At 32.2% G+C, this 23,843-nt stretch overlaps 4 protein-coding genes across 8 annotated transcripts; all 4 read right to left on the bottom strand.

Annotated features, from left to right (window-relative positions):
* On the bottom strand, positions 895-1,844 carry LOC104766406 (CLAVATA3/ESR (CLE)-related protein 41-like). Its single transcript, XM_010490288.2, has one exon. The coding sequence runs from the start codon at positions 1,509-1,511 to the stop codon at positions 1,212-1,214; it is 300 nt and encodes a 99-aa protein (XP_010488590.1). The 5' UTR covers positions 1,512-1,844; the 3' UTR covers positions 895-1,211.
* Positions 9,321-13,100, bottom strand: LOC104766405 (F-box/kelch-repeat protein At3g24760-like). Of its 3 annotated transcripts, XR_002036663.1 has the most exons (4): positions 11,799-13,100; positions 10,249-10,370; positions 9,722-10,170; positions 9,321-9,641 (listed from the first exon to the last, which is right to left on the bottom strand). XR_002036663.1 is itself a non-coding variant. In XM_010490286.2 (2 exons), the coding sequence occupies exon 1, from the start codon at positions 12,974-12,976 to the stop codon at positions 11,822-11,824; it is 1,155 nt and encodes a 384-aa protein (XP_010488588.1). In that variant the 5' UTR covers positions 12,977-13,100; the 3' UTR covers positions 11,177-11,454; positions 11,799-11,821. The 3 variants fall into 3 exon arrangements, 2 of the variants coding, with proteins under 2 accessions (XP_010488588.1, XP_010488587.1); XM_010490286.2 differs by lacking the exons at positions 9,321-9,641; positions 9,722-10,170; positions 10,249-10,370 and adding an exon at positions 11,177-11,454; XM_010490285.2 differs by lacking the exons at positions 9,321-9,641; positions 9,722-10,170; positions 10,249-10,370 and adding an exon at positions 11,177-11,404 and having other exon boundaries at positions 11,799-13,098.
* LOC104766403 lies at positions 14,376-16,066 on the bottom strand. The gene is made up of 4 exons (XM_010490284.2): positions 15,884-16,066; positions 15,244-15,644; positions 14,907-15,162; positions 14,376-14,695 (listed from the first exon to the last, which is right to left on the bottom strand). The coding sequence occupies exons 2-4, from the start codon at positions 15,472-15,474 to the stop codon at positions 14,676-14,678; spliced, it is 507 nt and encodes a 168-aa protein (XP_010488586.1). The 5' UTR covers positions 15,475-15,644; positions 15,884-16,066; the 3' UTR covers positions 14,376-14,675.
* Positions 17,857-20,510, bottom strand: LOC104766402. 3 transcript variants are annotated; one of them, XM_010490280.2, is made up of 3 exons: positions 20,338-20,510; positions 18,141-19,722; positions 17,857-18,065 (listed from the first exon to the last, which is right to left on the bottom strand). In XM_010490280.2, the coding sequence occupies exon 2, from the start codon at positions 19,200-19,202 to the stop codon at positions 18,147-18,149; it is 1,056 nt and encodes a 351-aa protein (XP_010488582.1). In that variant the 5' UTR covers positions 19,203-19,722; positions 20,338-20,510; the 3' UTR covers positions 17,857-18,065; positions 18,141-18,146. The 3 variants fall into 3 exon arrangements, with proteins under 3 accessions (XP_010488582.1, XP_010488583.1, XP_010488584.1); XM_010490281.2 differs by having other exon boundaries at positions 17,857-19,221; positions 19,498-19,722; XM_010490282.2 differs by lacking the exon at positions 20,338-20,510 and adding an exon at positions 19,859-20,283 and having other exon boundaries at positions 17,857-19,722.

Below are 23,843 nucleotides of genomic sequence, written 5' to 3'. Positions count from 1 at the left end.
TCAAATCATCACTTTTTCTTATTTAGCTTTTGGTTTTTCTTCTGGGACACTGTGCTTTGACAAGACAAAAAGCTATGTTAGGAAGTGATTCTTGTCTAATAATTATGCTTCTTCTCTTCTACAGTCCCATGTCGTTCAACCCAACGAAAGAAAAAGCTGATCCACATTTTTTTGGATATATGCTTTTACAGTGAAAAAAAAGTACAAAAAAAAAAAAAAAATCATTGAAAAAAAATAAATGGGGCTTCACACTTCTGTGTCGAATCGTACAGCGTATTACCGGTTGGTATGTATGAANAATTAAAGATGTATGCAGAATAGTCACGAGTTATATAATTTACCAAAAGCACCCTGCAAGCATCATATCGCCTGGAGTGAATGGACATATATGGTGAATTCAGATTAGGGTTTGAACAACGCTGAGACAAAACATTTTCCTAATTTTCTTTGGGATGGATATTACTGTTTAGCCCCTGAAAAGACATAGAATTGTCGGTAGGCCTGCCACTGTGGAACGAGCAATCTCAACGAAAAGGACAAAGCGTGTAGTGGTAATTGGGTCATTATGCGCGAATCTTAAAAAGCTTAGACAAAAAGCAAAGGTGATAAAATAAAAATCAAAGGAGAGGAGGTGGAAGAAAGCAGGGTTCTTGCTTTCTTTTCTCTTCTTTTAATTTTACATTTCTTTTCATATTCTCTTTTTCCAAGAANTCCAACAATTATTTGGGAAATGCCTCGAGATCTTCAATGTCATTCACTTAGTGTTACAAATAGGGTCTTTTGGTCAATGGTCCAAGTTTTATACTAATGATTTAACTATCATTAGATAAATCTAACAACAAAGGATTCTATATGCACCATATGCTTTTGCGAAGGAAATATATAAGAGGTGGCTACATACACACAAGTGAACCATTTAGAGTATATCTCTTCTTTACAACTCTAACTTCAAAACTTAAAAGATGGAGGAAGCAATATTAAAACGAACTAAAGATTTAAAAAGGAAATGGAAGGGTACCAAATTGATCGATCCAAAGATATATATACCAAATCCATGATAATTCATAGCCAAAAAAAACAAAACAAAATCCATAATAATTAAGCTTCTCTCTAATCTCCATCGATCCGAAGCTTCCCCAATATACATATAATATTGATCTATAATAACTTATCCTTCAAACTCACCGGTAAAACCAGATGTGCCAACTCACCTAGTTGGAAATAGGGTTTGGACCACTAGGAACCTCATGAGCATCATTTCCAAACTCTCTCCTTCTAGAAGTGCGGCTGTGTCGTGTGCGAGCGTTTGGATGTAGATCCATTGTTACTGAAGCTGAAACCGAAGGTTCAAGGAGAACCCTCTTAAAAGGAGCAACCGTAGATGTGACCTGAGGACGAGTCATGGGGATTGTAAGGCTAATGAAGAGAAGGAAAGATAAGAAGATGAGGAGAAGGGGAAGAGCACGAGCATGTGATGATTTGGTATTGGTTTGGTCAATTGATGTTGCCATGCAATTTAGAAAAAGAAACCACCCCCCCAAGATCCCAAGAGGGTTCAATATCCATTAACCAGCCACGAACAACTTGAGAGCTGGTCAGAGCCGCGAGATAAGTAAAACAAAAAACGAAGAAAGAATAAGATGAAACAAAAGAGAGAGAGGTCTAGTAATTAACTAAGAAGAGGAATGAGCTTGAGATAAAGAGAACAAAGAAAAAGGAGAAGAGAGAGAGAGAGAGAGAGAGGTTTTCAAATTTTCACACTCGTGAATATTTGATTGATAAAGTAAACCAAACAACGTATGCTAAATTAAAGATGTATGCAGAATAGTCACGAGTTATATAATTTACCAAAAGCACCCTGCAAGCATCATATCGCCTGGAGTGAATGGACATATATGGTGAATTCAGATTAGGGTTTGAACAACGCTGAGACAAAACATTTTCCTAATTTTCTTTGGGATGGATATTACTGTTTAGCCCCTGAAAAGACATAGAATTGTCGGTAGGCCTGCCACTGTGGAACGAGCAATCTCAACGAAAAGGACAAAGCGTGTAGTGGTAATTGGGTCATTATGCGCGAATCTTAAAAAGCTTAGACAAAAAGCAAAGGTGATAAAATAAAAATCAAAGGAGAGGAGGTGGAAGAAAGCAGGGTTCTTGCTTTCTTTTCTCTTCTTTTAATTTTACATTTCTTTTCATATTCTCTTTTTCCAAGAAGAATATTTCTTTGACTAATGTGACAAACACCAATTGTACATCAACGTGTATCAAATACTAGTCAAAGTAGAAAAATTATTGTTTATAATTAAACTATGCTTATTTTTTCATTATGGATGAAAGTCAAATTATACCCTGTTTGTTTATACTATGATATGATATACCTGAAATGTGATGAATGATAATGAATTGACACACTTTGAAAAAATGAGGACAGTAATACAGGAGAATAAAACAGTATTTGGTTTAAAAGTTTTTATAAAAAAACATTAAATTGAAATATGTAAATTGATTGTATTTGGTAGATATCACAATTTTTCTAATGGACAATAGAATAAAAAGAATTGGATCCTTAAAACCCAATGCCTTTTTTTTTTTGCATGATGTCAATGATACATATATACATGTATGCTGTTTAAATGTTAAAGAATCATATATACATAGATGTCTACTTTGGTACATTTTGGTAAAAGTTTATTTTTATACATTAGCTTAAAACAAATAATAGGATTGATTGAATAAGAGTAAGCGTCTAAAACAAAAAAGGGCGGTGATGACGGCCATTAGTGTATGGAAGAAGCAATCATCCGGTGATGTCTTTCGTGCTATATCTACTATCACTAAAATGTTAAGAAGATAGAATAATATTCGATTTGGTAGACAGAGGAACAATAAACAATACTATTCGAGTATNAAGCTGGTCAGAGCCGCGTGATAAGCAAAAAAAAAGGAAGAAAGAATAAGATGAAACAAAAGAGAGAGAGTTCTAGTAACTAAGAAGAAGAATGAGCTTGAGATAAAGAGAACAAATAAAAAGAAGGAGAAGAGAGAGAGAGAGAGGTTTTCAAATTTTCACACTCGTGAATATTTGATNAGCCTTCGTCTCTATGTTTTCTTTATTTCATACTGCATTGTTTGTTGCCATGCCATTCACATTGACAACAACTGACAAGATTCCAATTACACGGTACACATAAGGTTAACCTGCAACTATACCTATATTTGTAGATAAGTATGTACTTATAAATTTACAGATTTTATAATAGTAAACATAAGTTATTATGAATGTAATTAAGTATAAATATTGGTGAAAAGTTTTATATCCTATAGAAAAGGTGGAATGTTGAAAACATATAAAAGACGAAATCGTTTGATTATATAAAGGTAGCAAATATAATTCAGTTGTTGTGCACGCATAAATATAACTACAGTCTCGGCACAAATTTATGATGTGAGTACATGTACATATTCCATTTCTAACTTTGAGACAACATCTAGTTATATATTGACTTTCGTAACAAAAGAATATATATTTAGAAAAATTAACAAAATTACAAAGATAAAACTTAGGTCCACGAACATATATGAGAGTAATTCTGAATCGTTGATGAAAGAAAGTTTGATGTGCTAGAAACAATTAACTCATGCATGCACTTCATATATTATTTGTGCTTGACTCAAGGCTTTTTAAAAGTCTCTGCACATGCTCGTTCCAGTAAAATTATCTCACCATTTGTCCCTATGTTTCATAGACAATAATTTGGTAGTGTATATAGCTAGATATGTTCTCTAGGTTATTACATGATTAATTTGTAGTTTTAAACTTTCTTTAGTGTAATATGTCATCATAATTAGAAAAACTGTTATGGATGTCGATAGATTTATATATATTTTCACTAAAAGATGTATAGTTAAAACTTAAAACATAGATATATCATATCCATCTATCTATGTATGCAAGCGTGCGCGTATGTAAAGATTGTTGTAAGGAGGCCACCACCAAATGGGTGGTATCGATAAGTCATATTTTACTTCAACATTTAGCGAAACGCATGAAGAGCTAAAAGATTGGTCCTATCGTGATCTCCCATTTCTAGACAAACTTTTTATCTTTACTTTTTTTATCTACTTTTTTTTTTTTTCTTTTACCTCCGAAGCTTTACGCATATTTCTTTCCACCATGTATCTTCCATTTATTTTATAATGATTTTTTCTTCTTCTTTCTTCTGTCCACCAATCGTTACAATCAAGTCACACTTTAAAGTTGTTTGATTTGGCTCTTTGAAAAAATCGTCCACACTCGAAAATCTTCGGGGCAATCAGATGACTCGCAACAAGATATTTCAACTACGTAATACTTAAAGAGTTTTATTTAAGGTTATTTTGTTATGTTTTCTTAATTAATTGAACTACTAAGGAGGAGAAATTAAAAGCAAAGATTATATTAGAAGCAATGATAAAGTTTTCTCTACGTAAAATGACAGATTTTCGTCGTGAACAAAAGGACATCATATCTATGATTTGTAGTGTAGCTTTCACCAGTCAATTTGAAAAATGTTAGGGAAAATATGGGGTCCCGTAGGCTTCCACTACACTCCAACCAAACCAAACCAAAACAGTTTTATCGCAATTATTTTACAATGATGGCATGTGATGTGAAACAGAAAAGTAAGATGTTTTATGAAATTTTGAACCTAAAATAAAATGAGAAGATTTTGCAACGATATGTTTTCTCTAGATTATGGAGTATTGGCTTTATTCTTGACAATGATGCTTCATCAGAAAATTTTAAAAAATGAAAAAAAGTTAGCTGTATATAGATAATAATGTTGGCTTTGAAGTAACATAAAACTTATAAACCATTTTTTATGAAGTAACTTGAATATTCAATCATTTATACAAGAAGACTGTATGTAAGAAACAAAAGGTCCATGGTTATTATTATTATTATTATTTTTTAATTCTTTAATAACTAAGAAGTTTTGCATCTAACCTTGTATATCCCTTAGGCTCGAAGCCAGAGTGAGTTATATGGTCATCACAAGAATTGGTATCATGCGAAAATGGATGAATGAGAAATTGAAAAGATGGACAACTTTTTCACCCCCTTTGATGCTTTATCTTTGTATAAAGCTTTGCATGATTGGTTAGTCTTATAAGAAGTTTTTCAATTAAAGTATATATATATATATATATATATATATATATATACACTAAGATTTAACCCGTGATTTTTTTTTTTTTTTACATATAGTGATGTTAGATTTGTAGGCTTTCTTGTTTATTATGAAAGTTATATAATCTGAATTTCTAATATTTTTAGATTTGTCCCAAGTTATATGTGTAACTTGGTAATTTAATATTGTGCATACACATTTAGAGCTAGCTAGAAGTGTCAAAAGAGATTAACACTATCATCTTACATCGAATTAATGTTAATTCTAACATATTCCACCGTATCATCTGTGAACTCTTAAAGTTTATTTTATCAAGATAATTTTTTTTACCACAATTAAATATATGTTTTGTAGAAAATTTGAATTTTAATATTATAATTTTAATTAAGGTAAAATATATTTTACAACCAATTATTTTATTAAAATATCTTATTTGTCTTTTTAATGATATATCTTGTTTTTTAAATAACTAAAAATTTGTCATTGTTGTTTGTTTTCTCTTATATATTCTTGATTATAATCTCTTAATATTTTTTATTTGTTTATGGTTTCTCTTATTTAGGGAGAGTTTAGTTATGGTTTAATAATTATGAGAGTTTATTGGAACGCTCATGTTTTAGGTTATTATTAGTCCGATTTGTGGACAGTTCGAGGTTAGGACAATTATTTGTGAATATGTAGGATTTTCACCCACATGATGTTGTTACTTCTTTTTACCAAGACTGAAAACGAGCTGAAGTTTCATCACTCTTTTAAAAATTGAAGTTTTTACCATGAGGAGCTATTGACATGATTTGTCCGTCCTTTGATACGTTTTCCACGACATATGTGTTATGTTTTATGATTGCAAAGTTGGAATGGACAGCAAGATGTGTATCATACGAACTAACTATTATGGATCATCAAAGTCCGTTATTGAAGTGAACCCGTGAAGTCCAAGCCAAAAAATATTCTAGAAGTCCTAGTGTGGTAAGGATTAAGAGATTTAAAATTTTTACTTATTGATGTTTATCAATTTTCTATTCTAATTAGGTTAAATATAAGTTAGCCTATATTGTATCAATTCTCTTGAGATAAATAACACACAATTAAGAGTTTTGCCCAAATCATGTTCGCTTAATTCTACATATATAATTTATATTAGCACTTGGATTTAGTCTTTTAGTGTTTTTTTTGTGAAACATTTCATATTGTTTAATGTTCCTTAGATGGTTATTTCATATTGATTCTTAGTTACATGTGTTTTCTTTGAAAAAAATATTTTCTTTGTTCTAGATAAAATTGAAGATTTTTTGGCATCTTCTCAAAATTACATCAAAGACCATTCCAAAGGTGAACCAAATTCCTCATAATGTGACATAACTAAACTAAGTAGGAAGATGTGGAGATACCAAATGCATTTCAATGCACTAAATGCATATGAAGGAAATTAAATAGTGGATTATAGTGGAAATTAAATGGGTCATTTGTATTTTTAGTACGTTTTAGAAACAAAATTAAAGAAGTAGTATGTTTACTATTTGAAATTATAGAAATAGCTGTAGGACCCATGTGAGAGATAGAGTTTGTGAGAGAGGGAGAAAATGTGAGAGGGTGAGAGAGAAATAGGGTATAAATATGGTGTATGAGAGAGAAATGGAGTATAAATATGGTGTATGAGAGAGAAGTAGGGTATAGATTTGGTGTATGAGAGAGGAAGTGGGGTATGGTATATTATTTTTTTATTTTACCATATCTCTTCTCTTCTATCATTAAAATATTTGTTAATAATTATATTTTTCTAAAACTTTTTAGAAATAAAATATTTTTATGATTTTTTCTTTATAATTTGATATGCATTTTGTTTTATTATTTTAAAATATATATTATATCACAACTGATGTATATGATTGTGATGTAAAATTTTGGTTTTTAATCCGTACACTGCATGCCTTTTAATCCGTACATTGGATAGTTTTGATTTATACATGTTTATGGCTGGATGGTTTTCAGCACTAACTTGATTTCAAACCAAAGTTATCTACAACATTTATTACATATCAATTCCAACAAAAAATTTGTATAATTAAAAGCATCCAGCAATGAACGTGTATAGATCAAAACCATCCAGTGTACGGATTAAAAACCATCCAGCAAAAAATGTGTGAAGAACAATCATATGCATCAGTTGTGATATAAAATATATTTAAATCATAAACAAAATGTATATCAAATTATAAAGATCTGAACAAAAAATAGAAAAAAATATTATATTATCAAGTATTTAAGTAACTAAATATGAGGAAGTATAATAAAAAAAAATTATTATTATATTATTTTTTCCTTTATCTCTCGCACTCACGTTTACTCCCTCTCTCACATGGGTCTTACACCTATTTCTATAATTTTAAATAGTAAACATACTACTTTTTTAATTTTGTTTCTAAAACGTACTAAAAATACAAATAACCCATTAAATAATGCATATAAAGTCAATTGTAAGAGCGCACAAGGAGCCAAAGATAATGGAGATTATATAAAAATTTGTTGAGCATGTTTATGAAGTTCAAATGGTGGTGACAAACTTGAGACAAGAGTTTTAGACAATCTCAAATAAAAATGATCGAGATATGATAATTGTAATGGACGGATTATTGACCTAATTTCTTTGTCTTTCCAAAAAAAATAATCTAATGGATTTTACTAGGATTTAACCGGCGGTACACCGCAGGACAATATTTTTAATTTTAAAATTTTAAAATTTATATTATTATTTTATTATTGTTTTATTAATTTTAAAAATATAAAATTTTACAGGTATTTGATATAAGTATTCAAAGTATAGGATTTTTGTAGTGTTTTCAAGGTTTTAACCTGTGTGGTATATGTAGAGTCTAGTAATACATTTATCTGCTTGTACACATCTAAAATTGTTTTAAAAAAAAACAATTCCACTTAACTCCCTATATAGGATTAATGCCAACCCGTCTCACCAAAATCAAATTAAATTTTTGCGTAAAAAAAAATAATCAAAATAAGTTTTTTTATCAAATTTAATTATGTTAATTGTTTTACCAAATTAGCATACTTATATAGTTTATAATTTTTCCATGTCAATATATATAGTTTATGATAATTAATAGAATTTTAATTTTTTTGGTAATTCCTCAAAAAATAAAAAATATACCAAATTATATGGGGGTTTTCAACATATTTAATGTGACATTTTATAATTAGATTTTCGGTTTAGGAAATTTATTAATGTTAATATAATTATGGATATTGTAAACTTTTGTTATGGAAAATTTGTTGTATATTATTTAAATTTGAGAGATTCTAGCATCCATAAAAATAGTTTTGGAGATTTAATGGGTTAAAACTTTAATGGGTAGAGTTGTTTTTGGAAAAATCGGAATGTATAGATGTTGTTAAGATTTTATGGCAATAAATGTAACAAATGTTGGTCAATTTAAGAAAGTTTAGTATTTGAGTTTCTCTGCAATGTTATTTATGGAATTGTTTTAGGGGTTAATGTTGTAAAAAAAAATTAAATAATTAAAATTTAAAGGGCATAAACCAAAATATACTTCAAAAATGTTAATATAGATTATTACTATTATTTATCATATAGTACACATGCAGCTAATATACTAAATCCGAAATCATAGTGCACAACACATGCAGCTAATATACGTGCATACATTATGAGAAAACAAATGCCCATAAAATTAAATGGAGCTTTTACATGGCTCTCTCTCGTCACCAAATCATATGGAAAAAAATTAAACTTCACTACTCTTTACACAGATGACGTTAAAGGGAACGAATACCAATTTTTATCTCAGACTAAACAAACTTGATTGAAAACTTCTTTCCCTCTCTTGTAAACTTGAAGCTTTTGTGTAAAGCTTAATTAGTTATACAGAACACTTGAAAATAAACCCTTTTTGCTTAATTCAAGTGCTCGGTTTAGTGGGCGTAACCGCTGGTAAGAAGCATGCGTATAACTGAAGAATTACACCTTCCAAATCCTTAGGGAAAAGGATGACACCGTCGATGACTCGCTCGCACACCAGACATATCTGTAGTTCGTAGTTAATTAATATAATTAAGGCACCCATATAATGATATCAAGTTTGCTTCTTGCTAATATGATACTTTTAGGATGCATCATCGAATAATTCATATTAATTCGTTAGCATCAAGAAGTCACTAGATAGAAATTAACAGATGAATTTTGGGTTCAATCATTAGTTACTCGAGGTCGGCGACGCCTTCCCCGGCTGCTGCAAAATCATCTCCTCCGCGTTCACATCTTCATAGGTAGCATTCAAAGATGAACTCATCTTATCCTGGATCTCCGGACCGGCTTCCTCATTGTTTTGAAATAACACATGCTGTGATTTAGACCACGGCTTTGAATGTCTGGAAGCCCTGCGCTTTGAATGAGGAGGTCTACGCTGCTGGCTGCAGTACAGACCTTGAACCCTGACAGAAATATTGACTTGATAGCATCAAGAAGTTTAATAGAGAGAGATATACAAATGAGTTTTGGGTTCAATATTTACTCGAGGTTGGCCTCTGCCTTCACATCTCCATCGTTCAGAGTCAAAGTCATCTTATTTTGGATGTCACGACCGGCTTCCTCGAGCAAGCGTATATATTTCTCGTGGGCGGTAACTATCGCCTCCTCGTCTGAGTCACTCAAGAATACCGTGGATGCTATCGGCTCCACCACCATCTTCGCTGCAGGCTGCTTCGGAATCTTCACCTCCACCTCTGCCTGCTTCACATCTCCATGGCTAGCATTCAAAGCTGAACGCCTGAACGCATCATTTCTTGGATCACAGGACGGGCTTCCTCGAGCAAACGAAAAAATTTCTCGTGGGCGATAAGCATCCCCTCATCGTTTTGATATAACACATGCTGTGGTTTGGACCACGGCTTTGAATGTCTGGAAGCCCTCCGCTTTGAATGAGGAGGTCTATGATGCTGGCTGCGGTACCGACCTTGAATCCTGAGAGAAATATTGATTTGATAGCATCAAGAAGTTGATAGAGAGAAATCTATAGATGAGGTTTGGGTTCAATATTACTCGAGGTTGGCAGCCAAATCCTGTGGTTTTGACCCCTCGGCTGCTGTCTGCTGAAAAATTATCGCCTCTGCCTTCACATCTCCGCTGCTAGCGTTCAAAGTCGAAGTCATCTTACCCTGGATCTAAGGAAGAAAAAATTAGTCACATAACACAAATACATACAACTTAGGAGACAAACAAACCTGAAAAGCTGATAAAAACAACATCACTCAAACTTGAGATTTACATTTCTTACATGAAACAATGGGAGAAACTAGATGACATAAACAGGTTTTGAAACAGCACCACATTAGAACATCAGAGAATGTAGGGATAAAAATCAACAGAGAGAAAATGGAGAATGAAGAGAAGGGCATCCTAATATTCTTGAAGAAGAGAAGTCTAAAAGGACCAAGTTATCTCACAAAATGCAGACAACGCGTTATTAAATCACAGTATAGAGAGAAACACAAGAATAACTCGGGATAAACATCTAAAGAGACCAAGCTTTCTAACTTAAACCAGTCACAGAACATAAATATTAAAACCTAGGAGGAAACAAACAAACAAGCCTCAAAAATCAAGAGATAATACATTTCAATAATCATTTGTGACTCAATGTGTATGACATTAAGATTAAGTCAATATCCTTTATGATTGTACATGAAACAATGATTGGGAGGTTATATAATATATACAGGTTATTACAAGGTTTGATAGGAAAGAGATATAAGAAACGAGAAAGCAGAGAAAACAAAACCCACATAACTCAGTGACTGACTCAATGATGTTTACAGAGAAAATGTCATACAGAGAAATCTCCATAGTAAACACTGACGAACACAGAATCACGAGAAATTACGCAAAATCAGGATTCTGTAATACAGAAAAAGCGAACGCGAGAGAGAGTATCGTACAAACCGGCGAGAAATCCGGCAAGAGCAAGAAAAGGAGTGGAAAAATGATATATTCCATTCCCTTATTAGAACGTATCACAATGTTAGCTTGCTTTGGTACAAGAAACTGTGAACTTTTATAGTTTTAAAGTACACAATACAGAAAACAGTAGAAAACAAAGAATTAACATAACATTTACGAAGAATTCGAATCCAGTTTACAGCTAATTACACACCCCATTTATTTTTTCTCCTCTCTTCTTCTCCTCTTTACATTATCTCTGCCAAGTCACAAGGTATGACGAAGTCATTAGTAGTAGTACACCATAAACTGTACCAAAAGAACTCATCAATGCTTGCCAGCTTTGGCTCAAGAAATTGTTAACACACATTCACTAAGATTGGATTCTAAATAGCTGACCCTGCAGCACGAAGATTCAAATGTAATTCGGTTTCTGAATCTCTCTATCTAAGCCCTAGTGAAACCAACACACAGAATGTTCATTATCCCTGTACTATCACTAAAACAACAAAGGCTATATAATAAGTGACAACGTCGTCAATGACATTTTCATCTAACACCGGTGAAAACTTCTCCTAACAAGCGGTATTACAATGATTCTCAATCTACTGTAATTCAATCAAATGAGAGAGATAAGGTATGGATGATCATACCAGTGGCATGAGTAAGCATAAACTCAAACGCGGATCAAACCACCAATCTGAGCATCCTCGGGGTGGAAAACATCGCTAATAGATACAGTAGAGCAGAAACTAACAACTTTATGAAACTTATTAACAGGAGAAGGCAAACGAGGCACTCTTCTCCAACTACACTTGCCATTCTCACCACCAATCTCACAAACACAAGCTGGAAACTTCTTATGACAATCATCATTAAACACATAAACAAGATTCCCAGAGCCAACACATTTCAAACTCCTAAACTTGTTACTATCCTCTTCCTCATCATCCTCATTATCAACTAATCCAAACAACAAATCCTCAGGCATAACCGCGATTTCGCTAAACTCCATAGAACCTTCTTCGATTCTCCATAGATTAAACGAGAAACCACACATCCCACCGAGAACAAGCATACCGTTACACGAATTCAAGAACGCAAACGAGAGTCCAGGTGGTTTAAGCGTTTGAACATCACTCCAGGTATAAGAATCCAAGCAAAACGACGATATAAAGTAGGAATAGTTATCGAAAACGTAGAACCTTCTCCTAAACAGAGCCGAGGTTAGAGTCTGATGATCCTGACCAGATCTGAAATCAGCAGGGAGTGGTGTACAGAGCTCCCACGAGTCAATAACCGGATCATAGATTTGTACAGCTAATCGTTCCTCGATATCGACTAATCCGCCGATTCGCGATGATCCACCGACGAGGATCAGCTTGGATGAGCCGGAACGAGCCGTGAAGACGCTTAACAGAGGGTTGATTCGAGGAAACCGAACAGGGGAAGTGAATCGCCAATTAGGTTTGAGGATCGGTGAGAAGGAGAAACGAGGAGCGGTGGTGAAGAGGAAGCGATCAGATCCGACGAGGTGATCGGAGGAAGAGGAGGAGGAAGGGAGACGGAGCCAGGAGTTGGAGAGAGGATCGAAAGCGAAGGATTGGTTGTGGAAAGAGCAAGTGTTGTGGATACCGAAGAGGAAGAGCCATGGTGATGATGAAGATGGAGGAGGAGGAAGAGAGGTTATGATTGAACGCCATAGCTTGGAGACGAGAGTGAAACGGACTAAGGAAGGGATTGGGAGATGGGAGAGGATTGATTCGGTTACGTCGGTGTTTAGTGTGTTGAAGGATGACGATGATTCGAATTCTGGATTGATGTCTGACATTTTTTTGAGTTCTCCTCTTTGTTGATTTCGTTGTTTTGGAGAAGACGAAGAAGAAGAAGAAGATGCAACGATGGAGAGAACGTGTGACCAAGAATTTCGGAGATGGAAAAGTGTACGGTTTTTACTTTTTATGAATTATTGCAAAAAATAGATAGCAAAGGTTTTTTTTCTTTCCAAAAATATTTTGTATTTTAGCCAGTAAAAGGCTTTTTCAAATGAATCTATAGTTAATTCCACTTATGATTATTAATTATTAATTATTTATTATTTATTAATTAATAATTAATAATTATAGGACTATTTTTTTATTGCAATTTCAATATATCCAATTTTATACTATTTATATTAATAAAAGAAAATAAATAAAAGGTTACCGGTAAATTGTAGCTGAGATTTTTGATGCAGGTTTGTTGGTTGTAGCCTTGTAGGTGTAGATTTTTTTTTTTTTAAAACATGATAAAATATTTAGATTTGTGCCAATTTAAGTTTTGTAAACTTGATTCATTTCACATCATTTATAAAAAACAATCTACTGATAGTTTTTTTTTTAAATCTTTTATTTATTTCTTATTTGATGCAAATTCAGGATTTAAAAAACTTGGTGAATCTATAGATTCTACCTAAATTCTACAGCAAAAAGAATATGGCTGTAGGATTTTCACCTGCTACAACTACAACAATCCATTCTTTTGGGTTGCATTTTAAAAACTTAAACGGCAACATGATAGATAAAACCGTAAAATTTTATGACTCTCGAAAACATGATTCGTAAAAATTTATGGCTTTAGAAAAAAATCAGAACGGTAGAAAAATAACATAAGGTCCAACCAATCACACCTAAAAAACAAATTTTAGTTATGTAAACTTTAGAAGTTGACAATATTTCAAATGCACCTTGAATGAATCATATACAAGTTTTTGCATTTTTTGCGATATGATTTTAACTTGCAAAGGTTTAAACACAAGTATTTAAACAAGATGGTTTAGAGTTGGTTGAGGATTTTTATCCTCGTGGTGGTTGAAAGAGAGGCAAATTATTCATTTTGGAGGTTTATACTTTATGATCTCACAAACTTGTATTATATTCCAAAAAGTGTTAACATTATATCCATAATTTATGCCGTATTTTATGCAAATTCTTTTAGTAGCTTTCATTTAGATCAGCATCAGCACATGAATTCAAACGTCTTAAATTTAAAATAATCAAATGAGTTTTTTTCTCGATTTATCATTAATTTATTTTCTAGAAAATTTTAATTCCCGGCCTTGTTTCAGTATTCTGTTAAATCTTTATTTTGAAGTCCAATCCATTTTGATTTTTCCGCCAATACCATAAACCATATGACCTAATAACACAATTTTAAATCAGATTATAATTTTAGACTGAATGTTACATCATCCCACTACCACACTAAAAAAATCTTCAATAACAATAACAATGATATACACCGTTTTACTAGTGGCAATCCAATTCGGTCTATCAGATTAATTTTTAAAGCTAAAAAGAAAGTAATATTTGTAAGTTTCTTCATCATACTCAATTCTATAATAGTACATAAAGAAAATTGAAATCACCGAAGAACAATGGTAAAGGTTAATTACAGTGGCATTGGATTTTTACTTGCAAAATTTATCTAGGGATGAGAATCAATTGGTTGTCCTTGTCGTTGCCTTCATCCACCACACCTAATTTTTCTCTTCATAACTCTAACACCACAACTGCAAAATCCAAATTACGTAGAAGAACTTAGACAAATAAATACACAAATCAGACATAGCAAAAGAATATAAATTTTGTGATCAATCACTGTGATTTAAAATGTAAAAACGGGTTTCTGAAAGAAAAACAGAAGTTATATGTATAGGAAATTCAAAAACATTTCTTAGTTCTTTTTTAAAATTAAAATGAAATTGAATAATGTGGTCTTACATTCAGAATCAGTAGTGATCCAGTTGCCTTTCCTGGATCTGCAGTGGTAGAGTGGCGTAGGACCCAAGGAAACAAGGATTGCTGGTGAAGAAACTATAGAGATCTGATCAGAGGAAGAGTGTGTTGTGCAACTCTCACTACTCTCCCATCTCAAACTTATATTTCCCGATACACTACTCATCCTTTTTGTTGACTCTTCATTATTCACCTCTCTCATCATCTTCAACTTTTTTCGGTTTCTCAACTCCATCATTATCTGAAATATCATATATGTTTAGTTACTAATCCATTTGAGTTATCTAATGGGTTTGAGCCAATGAGAAAAAGAAAAACAGACCTTAGGAGTAAAGAATTTGACAGCTTTGTCGGATTTGGCTGCTGCAGCCCATTTGATGAGCTCCTTCATTCTTAAAAGTGTGGCTTTACCTTTGCTCTGTTCGCTTTTCGCCTTCTCTTTATTGGCTTCGTCTTGTTTCTCCGGTTCCAAGACTTTGATAGCCTTTTTAGGATCAAACCTTGTTGATGTCACTTCTTCTCCTCCTCCTCTTTGTGCTTTCATCTTTGCCATGGTGCGAACTAGCTGTTCCCTCCTAAAGCTACTAACTCTTCTTAAATTCAGTGTGCTATAGAAACAAGCCTTTGCTACATCTTTTCTACACCATAACCAGATTCCTCTGTAACTGTTTCTATGTTTAGACCCTCTTGTAGATGATCTTCTTGTTCTCTGATCTGTGTAATCTTGATCACATTTATCAAAGTATTTTGTCAGAAAACACAATGGTCACTATAATCATTACTAATTAGCCAAAAACTTGTTTATTAAAATTTTAAAATTACAAGAGTAGATAATCTACATAAACTCACCATATATAATATATAAACAAAAATGTCAAATTTTCTAGTAATAATAAGGTAAGATATAAATATGACCTCTAGTACATTGTGAACTAAGGATCAAGAAATATGTTGTTACTTACTTGCTAGAGTTGTGGTTTGATCAGTGCCACTGACTGAACTGGACTCTGATCTCCCCGTTTCCTTTCCTAACTTAAAGAGCCATTGAAAGATCTGGTCAAAACCCACAAAGATTAACTCTTATAGATATGGTCCTTTGTGTTATGGACACATGTGAACGATATGGAACACATGTGACTATGACTAACCTCCATGTTCTGGCCGAAGATGCTTTTTTTGTTTTAATATAGTATAGGGCTTGTGTGATTATTCGCTTCTGTATATTTCTGGTGGGTCAAATGTAGATCTGTCCCAAATGTGTCAAACAGATTCCCCCTTACACATATAATTAGAGACTTTGGATCAGAAGATGAAGACAAGAGATGACTTGGGAAACTAAAGAAGATATAAGTGTTTTAAATAATTTGTTTGACTCAATCTAATTTGGGGTGTATACGGAAACTCATGAACGTGGCATTGCACCAAAGTGGGTTTATATACATACACATGCTTCTGTGGGTTGTGGGTTGTAGCTCTACTTCGTATCAAGGCCTTGTTGCCATTTCCCGCAGCCACACACTTGTAAGTTAAGTCATTTAATTTCATAGGGTCCCTCAAACTGAAATATTTTCGAAATTAGAAATTTCTAGAAGATTTATAGCATGAGTACATGTGTATGTAAGCTCTCTCCGTTTTACTAGTTGTAACTCAAGTCACTTGTTGGGGATAGATTTCAAATAATATAATACTAGCTAAGCGTGGCACGACACATAGACTTTGGATCCGTAAGAAGTCACGCGAGGAGCCATCTCCCGCATTAGAATATCAAGTGTTAGGATCCCTTTACTGGAAGTTACAAGAAAGTAACACTAGTATATAAGTAATATATGAGTCAATCCGGAAAATGCTTGCACGAAAACTCTTGCTTGTAGGCTAGGTTCTAAGAGGGAAATGAGGGACAAAGGCAATTTTGTCATAAGAATTAGTTTTCTTAATTAAGAAAAACAGCAGTAAAAATGTGAGTAATATGAGAAAGTTGATAATCAACATGGGCTATTCACCCAATTTTCCTAGTTCTTCATAAAAACAAGATAATCATGTTTAGGGAGGGTTGACCAATTCTATTCACAAAATGACCGGATGTTGTCTGCTTAATCAAGACTAATTCGTATATAAATATTGTAAAGGGTCTACGAAGAACATGCAAGAGCCACATGGAACATTTTTAGTAAAGAGTTCATTACAATAATTGATAACTTACATAACTATTTTTAATACCTTTAGACATTCATTCCCAATTAAAGCCGAATAAACTTTAAGAGAGAAAATGTTATACGATTCCATATCCTTAATAAGATCGACGGGACAAAATCTTGTGGAGGTTATTGTGTATTTGTGTGTAGCTTTGGTTCTTGTTTGGTACAAGAATTTTGATTGAAAATGAAAGCAAAAACGCACTTACTAAACTTGAGTGTGGGGAGACACCTTTCGGTATCGATTTAAATTCCAATGCCGTTCGTCGAACTCTGCGAGATCGAACGTGTTACGGTTCATGCCCGCATGTCATAACGTGTGACGTGGCCCCATATCAACCCTCTACATGCTTCAAGTACAATTATATGTTATGATTTGGTGGTCCTAAGTCACAATTACGATATCTAACCAATGTCGTGGTTGGTTTTAGACACATGTGTTACACTTGTTCATATAGTTTCTACGTCTATCTACCAAACCAAAAAAAATTGGTTACATTGTTTATAAGAAATCTTCAATGACTGCTTGGCCAAGTGAAGAAAAAAGTCACAACTTTGTAATTTATTTGACTAGTGACAATTTTTTTTTTTGTGTGTGCCAAATTAACCAAACTTGAGAATTCTTTCTTTTTAGACATTTTCTTATTTATGCTATAATTTCCATGTACTTGTCCATTTTAGATAAAGGATTAACCTTAGTTTAAAGAAACCAGCCTCCTAGATAAAAAAAACTTCATAGTTCATAGCAACAACCCAAAAAAAAAAAAAACATTTTTCCATGTGAAACAAAAGACATTGTATAGAAACCATTACTTAGTATACAATGAGCGACTTAAGAAGGCTCAAAATGACATTTACATAAATACCAAACAATCCTAAGGCTCTCGGGTTTTCAGCAAAACCTTTTCCCTTTTGCATCAGCCTGGTTCTGACCCGAGAGATATCATAGCACCTAAAGACAAAACCGGTTTCAGTAATAACAAAGGTTTCTACAACCAAAACCCAATGATTTTATATTTAATTTTACCAAAGCTTATCGCGGATGATTTCCACTTGATCTAGGACGTCCAAATCTTCGTCTTCTTGGAACATGAGTAGAAGCATCACCTCCATCGTTCTGCAAACGCAACTCTTCATCATCGTTGTTATTATGTTCATCTTGTAGACCCAAAAGATTCTCCCCCCAAAGGTATCGTCTATCTGAAGAACGGCGATGATTCCTCCATGCCCTTGACCTGTGAGATCTTGATCCACCGCCACTGCCACTACCACCACCACTAGAACCTCCATTGTCAAGAGAGCCAATCATCTGAAACAGTACCAATGTAGTCCACAGGTCACTCCCACCATTTCCTGCTGCTTCCCTCTCACCTGGGAACCTATCTCCGTTTTCTATAACATAATCTCCTACTACAACAGCACCAGGCATGGCAGAACGTATTGCACTGACTATATCTCCGTACTCCCTCTGGTTCTCAAGCCGCCTCCAAGCTCTCTCTCTTGATGGATCAGTGTCTGAAGGACGAGTTGTTGGGTGTATCCTTCTGGCATGGCGACGCAGATCTTGGTAGTTGCCAGTAAATGAGCAAGATTCTCGGGAGCAACTTCGGTTCTTGAGATCAAGATACGTTCTTACTTCTTCTACAACCTTCCATCCTAAAACAGTACCCCGGCATAGAGGACATTTCAAATTTGAGATATCTTCAGACGGTTCTTCTTCCTCCTCCACTCTTCTTCTCCTCCTCAGAGATTCAGAATCCCCAGCAGAGCCTCGGTGAAAACTGCTTCGACTGGCTGTGCCATGCTCGTATTGGGATTCATTGTTGTATTCCCTTGAAGCCAAGTTCGCCTGGGGAGTAGGGTCGTTTGATGATTCAGAGTGCAGTTTCTTAAACCTGTCGAGGCAATTGGAATGACGGTAACTGGTATCACAGATGTAGGACCTGCAACCTTTGTCATGAGAGCTGCACAGCAGTAGAACAGCATTATGTGGGTGATCCATACAAACAGGACATGAAACCTCATCCAGTTCTTTGTGAAGAGCATGAACATCTGACTCGGTACTTAATTTTCGCTTTACACCAGCCATCTTGTAAGCACTGTGTAAGCTACTCACGCATCGAGAAAGTTAGAAACACTGAATTGAGGTTTAAAAATACTAATGTTTTGTTTAGTCAAATGGGGAAAATTGCAAGACAAATCTCAAATCAAGCAAGTAGCAGCAAAAAAAAGTCAAGAACATATTGAAGACCAAAATTGTATGTAACACCATATATGATTCTCATGTCACATCACCAAAAACAGAAGCTATGAATATCTGACTAGCACAAAAACTAAGACAAGCGGAAGAATCTTTACACATCAAAAAGAAGCAATAAGCTTACCGCAGGAGAGCAGCCTGTTGAAAATTCTACTTTCTTACTATTTGATCGCCTGAACTTGTTTAACTTTACGACAAAGATCACTTGTTAAATTGCTGAGCAAATGCAACCACCAACGAAGTAAACAGTTTCAAACAGAGAAAATCCTTGAGGGACAACACCAAATTCGGCATAAATAACTTAAATCACTACTCGCTAATCCGCAGGGCAACCCAATTGTCCTAAAACCTGCATTAACATTATCGCATACCATTAAACACATGGTTGGATAATAAACAACTTTATACAATAAAAACACTGTCAAGTTAGTAATCATGTAAACTAATTGCATCATCATGGAAAAATAAGAAACTAGAACCCTAACCTTGAGAGACATTGGATTAGCAAGAAAAAAAAAAAACCCAGGCTTCGACTACAATACCCTCAAAACTGAGATTTTAGACAAATCCACATCATCAGAGTTCATTACAAAACCATAGACGAATTGACAGGTTTTGGCTTAAATAAGAAACTTTTCTAACTTTTATAATTCCCAAAGTTCAAAACAACACGAATCCAACTTTAAACATCTGGAATCTAAGAAAAAAATCAGGTTCTCTTATTCCCTAAAAGAGAATTAAATTAACCCTAAAAACCCCCCCAAATCAAAAATACCCAAATCTCATGTCAAAATTCACAAAAAAAAAAAAAAAATCAACGACAATCAAAGGCAGATATATATAACAATCCTCAAAAACATATAAATCAAAATTTCAAACACAAGAATTAATCAATCGATCCATCAAACAAAAACAAGATCAAATAAAAATTGGGTACGAACAAAAAAAAGACGAGGAAAATTACAAATTGGAAATTGTTAGGAGTTGTATGTTCGTCTCCCAAGGTTTCGATTTAGGGTTGATTCGCTCTCTCTCTAATTGAGAGAATTGGGATGGTGAACGATGGTGAGATTTATTAGGGGAAAACTGGGTTAGGCGAAACAAAGGACAATCGATGATTTCTCCACTTATTTATTATTCTTAATATTATTATGGTTATCCCAAAAACATTAGCACTTGCGTATTTATATTTTTATAATATTATTATTTTCCCACATTATTTTAAATCCAAGAAAATTACAAAAAAAAAAAAAACTGTTTTCTTTTTTTCCTTCCAAAAAAAACGTATCTTTGCAAATTTACCCTATGGTTCAAAACAATGCCTGTTTAACCCACAAAATCAAACTTAAAAGTTAAATGAGTTATATGTGTATATATATATGTTTGGTTTTTAAAGTTAGTAACTCAACTGATCGCGATATGTGTCAATTTTATCATATATTCATAAGAAAATTCAAAATTTAAACAATTTTAAAATATAAAATGATAAATTTAATATGTATATGAAGAAATAATGCTAATTCTACAAGAAAAAGGATGATTATATAAATTATACAATTAATAAATATAATACTATAATAATTAAATAAATTATAAATCAATTATTAATCCTAAAAGAAAACGGATTGTAAATACTCACCGCTATATAAACAAAGAAATAGTCTCATAAAAAATAATTTCTTCAAATATACCACCATTAATTTAACTTTGTTCTACTGTTAAAACTTTTTCTTTTAATTTTTGTAAAAATTAAAATTAATTTTATGAGGTTATCTCAATTTTATGAGGATGTTTCATATTATAAAATAAAACTATACGACAATTCTATATACTATCTCATATTTTCTATTTTTTTTGTCAAATTTAATTATAAGGCCAAACTTTTCTAAAACAAATCATATGTTTATGTAACTTAGAACATATGTTTATATGCATATATTCTTCTTTTAGTTTATTGGGATTATTAAATTTACCTCTAATTCATTTTTTCCTTCTAATTTTCAGGATACCTTAAATTTTTTGAGAAAAAAGTAATGAACTTATATGAATTTTTTATTAATCTATACTAATAAAAAGTAGGAGCTATAAGCTCCTAAGGCCGTCCACATAGGATTTTAAACAACCAATAGAAATTTAACATATCACTTATTAACATTTTATACAATTTCCAGAATTTTCTATATTAATAATTATTTTAAACAACCTATCATTATTTGACATGTCATTCATTAATATTTTTTAAATTTACAAAATTTTTTAGAAAAAGGAAAATTTTAAATTTATGGAAATCAAAGAACTAAACACAATATCCCACATCGGTTAGAATTTTTTTAGACAATGGTTAAGAACCAGTATAAATAAGGTTAATATGCTTCCAACAACGAATGAGCAGGAAATCTTGATTTATCAGGCTTTCAAGTTTAAAAGTTTTATTTGGTTTGATCTGGTTTTTTATTTGATCAAATTAAAACTTTAAACAGTTTCAAAAAAATATTATAATATTTAAAAGTTCTTAGCTTTTAAAAAGTTTTTAAATATTATAAGTTTTAAATTTTAAAAGTTTAAAATATTATAAATATTGAAAATTTTTAAAAGGTTCAAATTTTATATTTCAAAACCTTTTAAAAGTTTAAAAAATATTATAAATATTGATGCAAAACATAAATTATCTTATTTATCTACATTTGTGCTTTTTATTTCTTATGAGCGGTAAAACATATTTTTGTGTATGATTTTATAGATGAGTTGATATTCTTTCATTAATTTTTTATTTTTGGGTCTGAGGAAGAAGGATTGACATTGCAAGACCTTAATTTGATGTTTGAGTCACATGTTTTATTAGCTATACATAGGCATGACCAGGGTTATGGTTGTCACGGTTAAGGTTTATTAACCATTGGTTATGGTTAGAAATTTTTGTAACCTGAACGAGAACCGTTTAATAAACGGTTACGTTTAAATACGGTTAGGGTTCAAGCGGTTACGGTTATTTGATAATATGATACGGTTAATATTATTTGATGATATAATATAATTGATATTATTTATTTATAATTAATATGTTCTTATAGTGTACTCATATTTCTATATATCATATGATTCATATTAAATAAATAATTATTAGTATATTTATTATGTTTATAAAAATTATAAACCAAGTAAGGATTTTGGTTTGAGAAGTTTCTAAACGCGTGGATCTAAAACCAAATAAGTATATGGATAAAATTGTCAATAATTGGATGCATGTGTTGACTATGCTAGTAATCATTAATTTCACAAATTTTATGAGAAAAGAAATGATTTTGTTCTTGGAGTTTGATGGGTTAAGGAGTTGTGTGGTAGTCTAAAAAAAGGTTTTTCAGTGGAAGAATATGAAGAAGTTGACGAGGAGGAAGAAGAAAAAGAGTATAACGAAGAACCAAACGGTAAAAGTTATGATGACAATTAACACAAAATTTGACAATGAAAATGACAAAAAAGAATATGAAGAATAAAAAAACATGAATAAAAAACACGACAACATAGGTGGTAGCGATCAATTAAATATGAAAACGAGTTAAATTCATGATTATAAAATTGTTTCGTTTTTCTGGATGTCAAAGAAAATGGTTTAGGATATTTGAGGTCATCAGTTTGATTTGCCTCGCCTGGACGTCAAGTTAAATTTATGATTTTTTTTTATCAGATTTGATTTTATAACACAACTGATTTTTATATTTTTAAAAATTGTGTATCTGAAATTTAACTTTTTTCCTTAGTACTAATTTTAATTTTTTTTATGAGATAATATTTTATTACCGTAATCAATCATATATAATTTTTATCAAAATATATCAAATATACCTACGCTTAGCGTGGGTTCAAAACCTAGTTTATGATAATGTTAGTATAGTTTTATTAAAAATTAGTTGGACAAGTTGTAAAATTCTTACGTATGAGATAGCAGTTTATGGAACAAATATATTTAAGATAATTTTAGTTTTTCAAGTATGAGATAGTATTAGTTTTTTTTTCCTGTGGGAGTTGTGTTTTATTAATTATTAATACTAAGTAAGATATAAATTTGATATAATACACATATTTTAAGATATGAAAATTATGAGTCTTATCCACTGAGATTGAATGCATATAATTAAAATCTAATTGTATTATAATGTAATATAAATTTAAATTTTATTGCAAGATGGAGTGTTAATTCTAAATCATAATTCTTTTTTAAAAGAAACTAAATTAAATATAAAATTATATTTAGAATACTACTCAAAATTTAACGTAGTTCTCTTTTTCCTAATTCTAGTGTATAATATAAGTTGTACAGATCCCTTTTATAATAAAATGGAAGTACACAACATTGTTTTGTAGACTATATAATTTTAATAAGTTTGTTACAAATAGATTATACATTAATGATAGATTAATTGGTTACAAATAGGTTATACCGAAAATCTTAAAGAGAATATTCTAAAGAAT

This window comes from Camelina sativa, chromosome 19 (assembly GCF_000633955.1).
Source record: "Camelina sativa cultivar DH55 chromosome 19, Cs, whole genome shotgun sequence".
NCBI classification, from domain to species: domain Eukaryota; kingdom Viridiplantae; phylum Streptophyta; class Magnoliopsida; order Brassicales; family Brassicaceae; genus Camelina; species Camelina sativa.
This window is presented reverse-complemented; position numbering and strand designations above follow the sequence as displayed.

Excerpts from the sequence above, each read along its gene's own strand:
- LOC104766403 (XM_010490284.2), bottom strand. The coding sequence starts at position 15,474 with ATGGCAAAGATGAAAGCACAAAGAGGAGGAGGAGAAGAAGTGACATCA. Across the intron at positions 15,163-15,243 it reads TCAAATTCTTTACTCCTAAG|ATAATGATGGAGTTGAGAAA; the intron begins GTCTGTTTTTCT and ends ATGATATTTCAG. Across the intron at positions 14,696-14,906 it reads GATCACTACTGATTCTGAAT|TTGTGGTGTTAGAGTTATGA; the intron begins GTAAGACCACAT and ends TGGATTTTGCAG.
- LOC104766406 (XM_010490288.2), bottom strand. The coding sequence starts at position 1,511 with ATGGCAACATCAATTGACCAAACCAATACCAAATCATCACATGCTCGT.
- LOC104766405 (XM_010490286.2), bottom strand. The coding sequence starts at position 12,976 with ATGTCAGACATCAATCCAGAATTCGAATCATCGTCATCCTTCAACACA.
- LOC104766402 (XM_010490280.2), bottom strand. The coding sequence starts at position 19,202 with ATGGCTGGTGTAAAGCGAAAATTAAGTACCGAGTCAGATGTTCATGCT.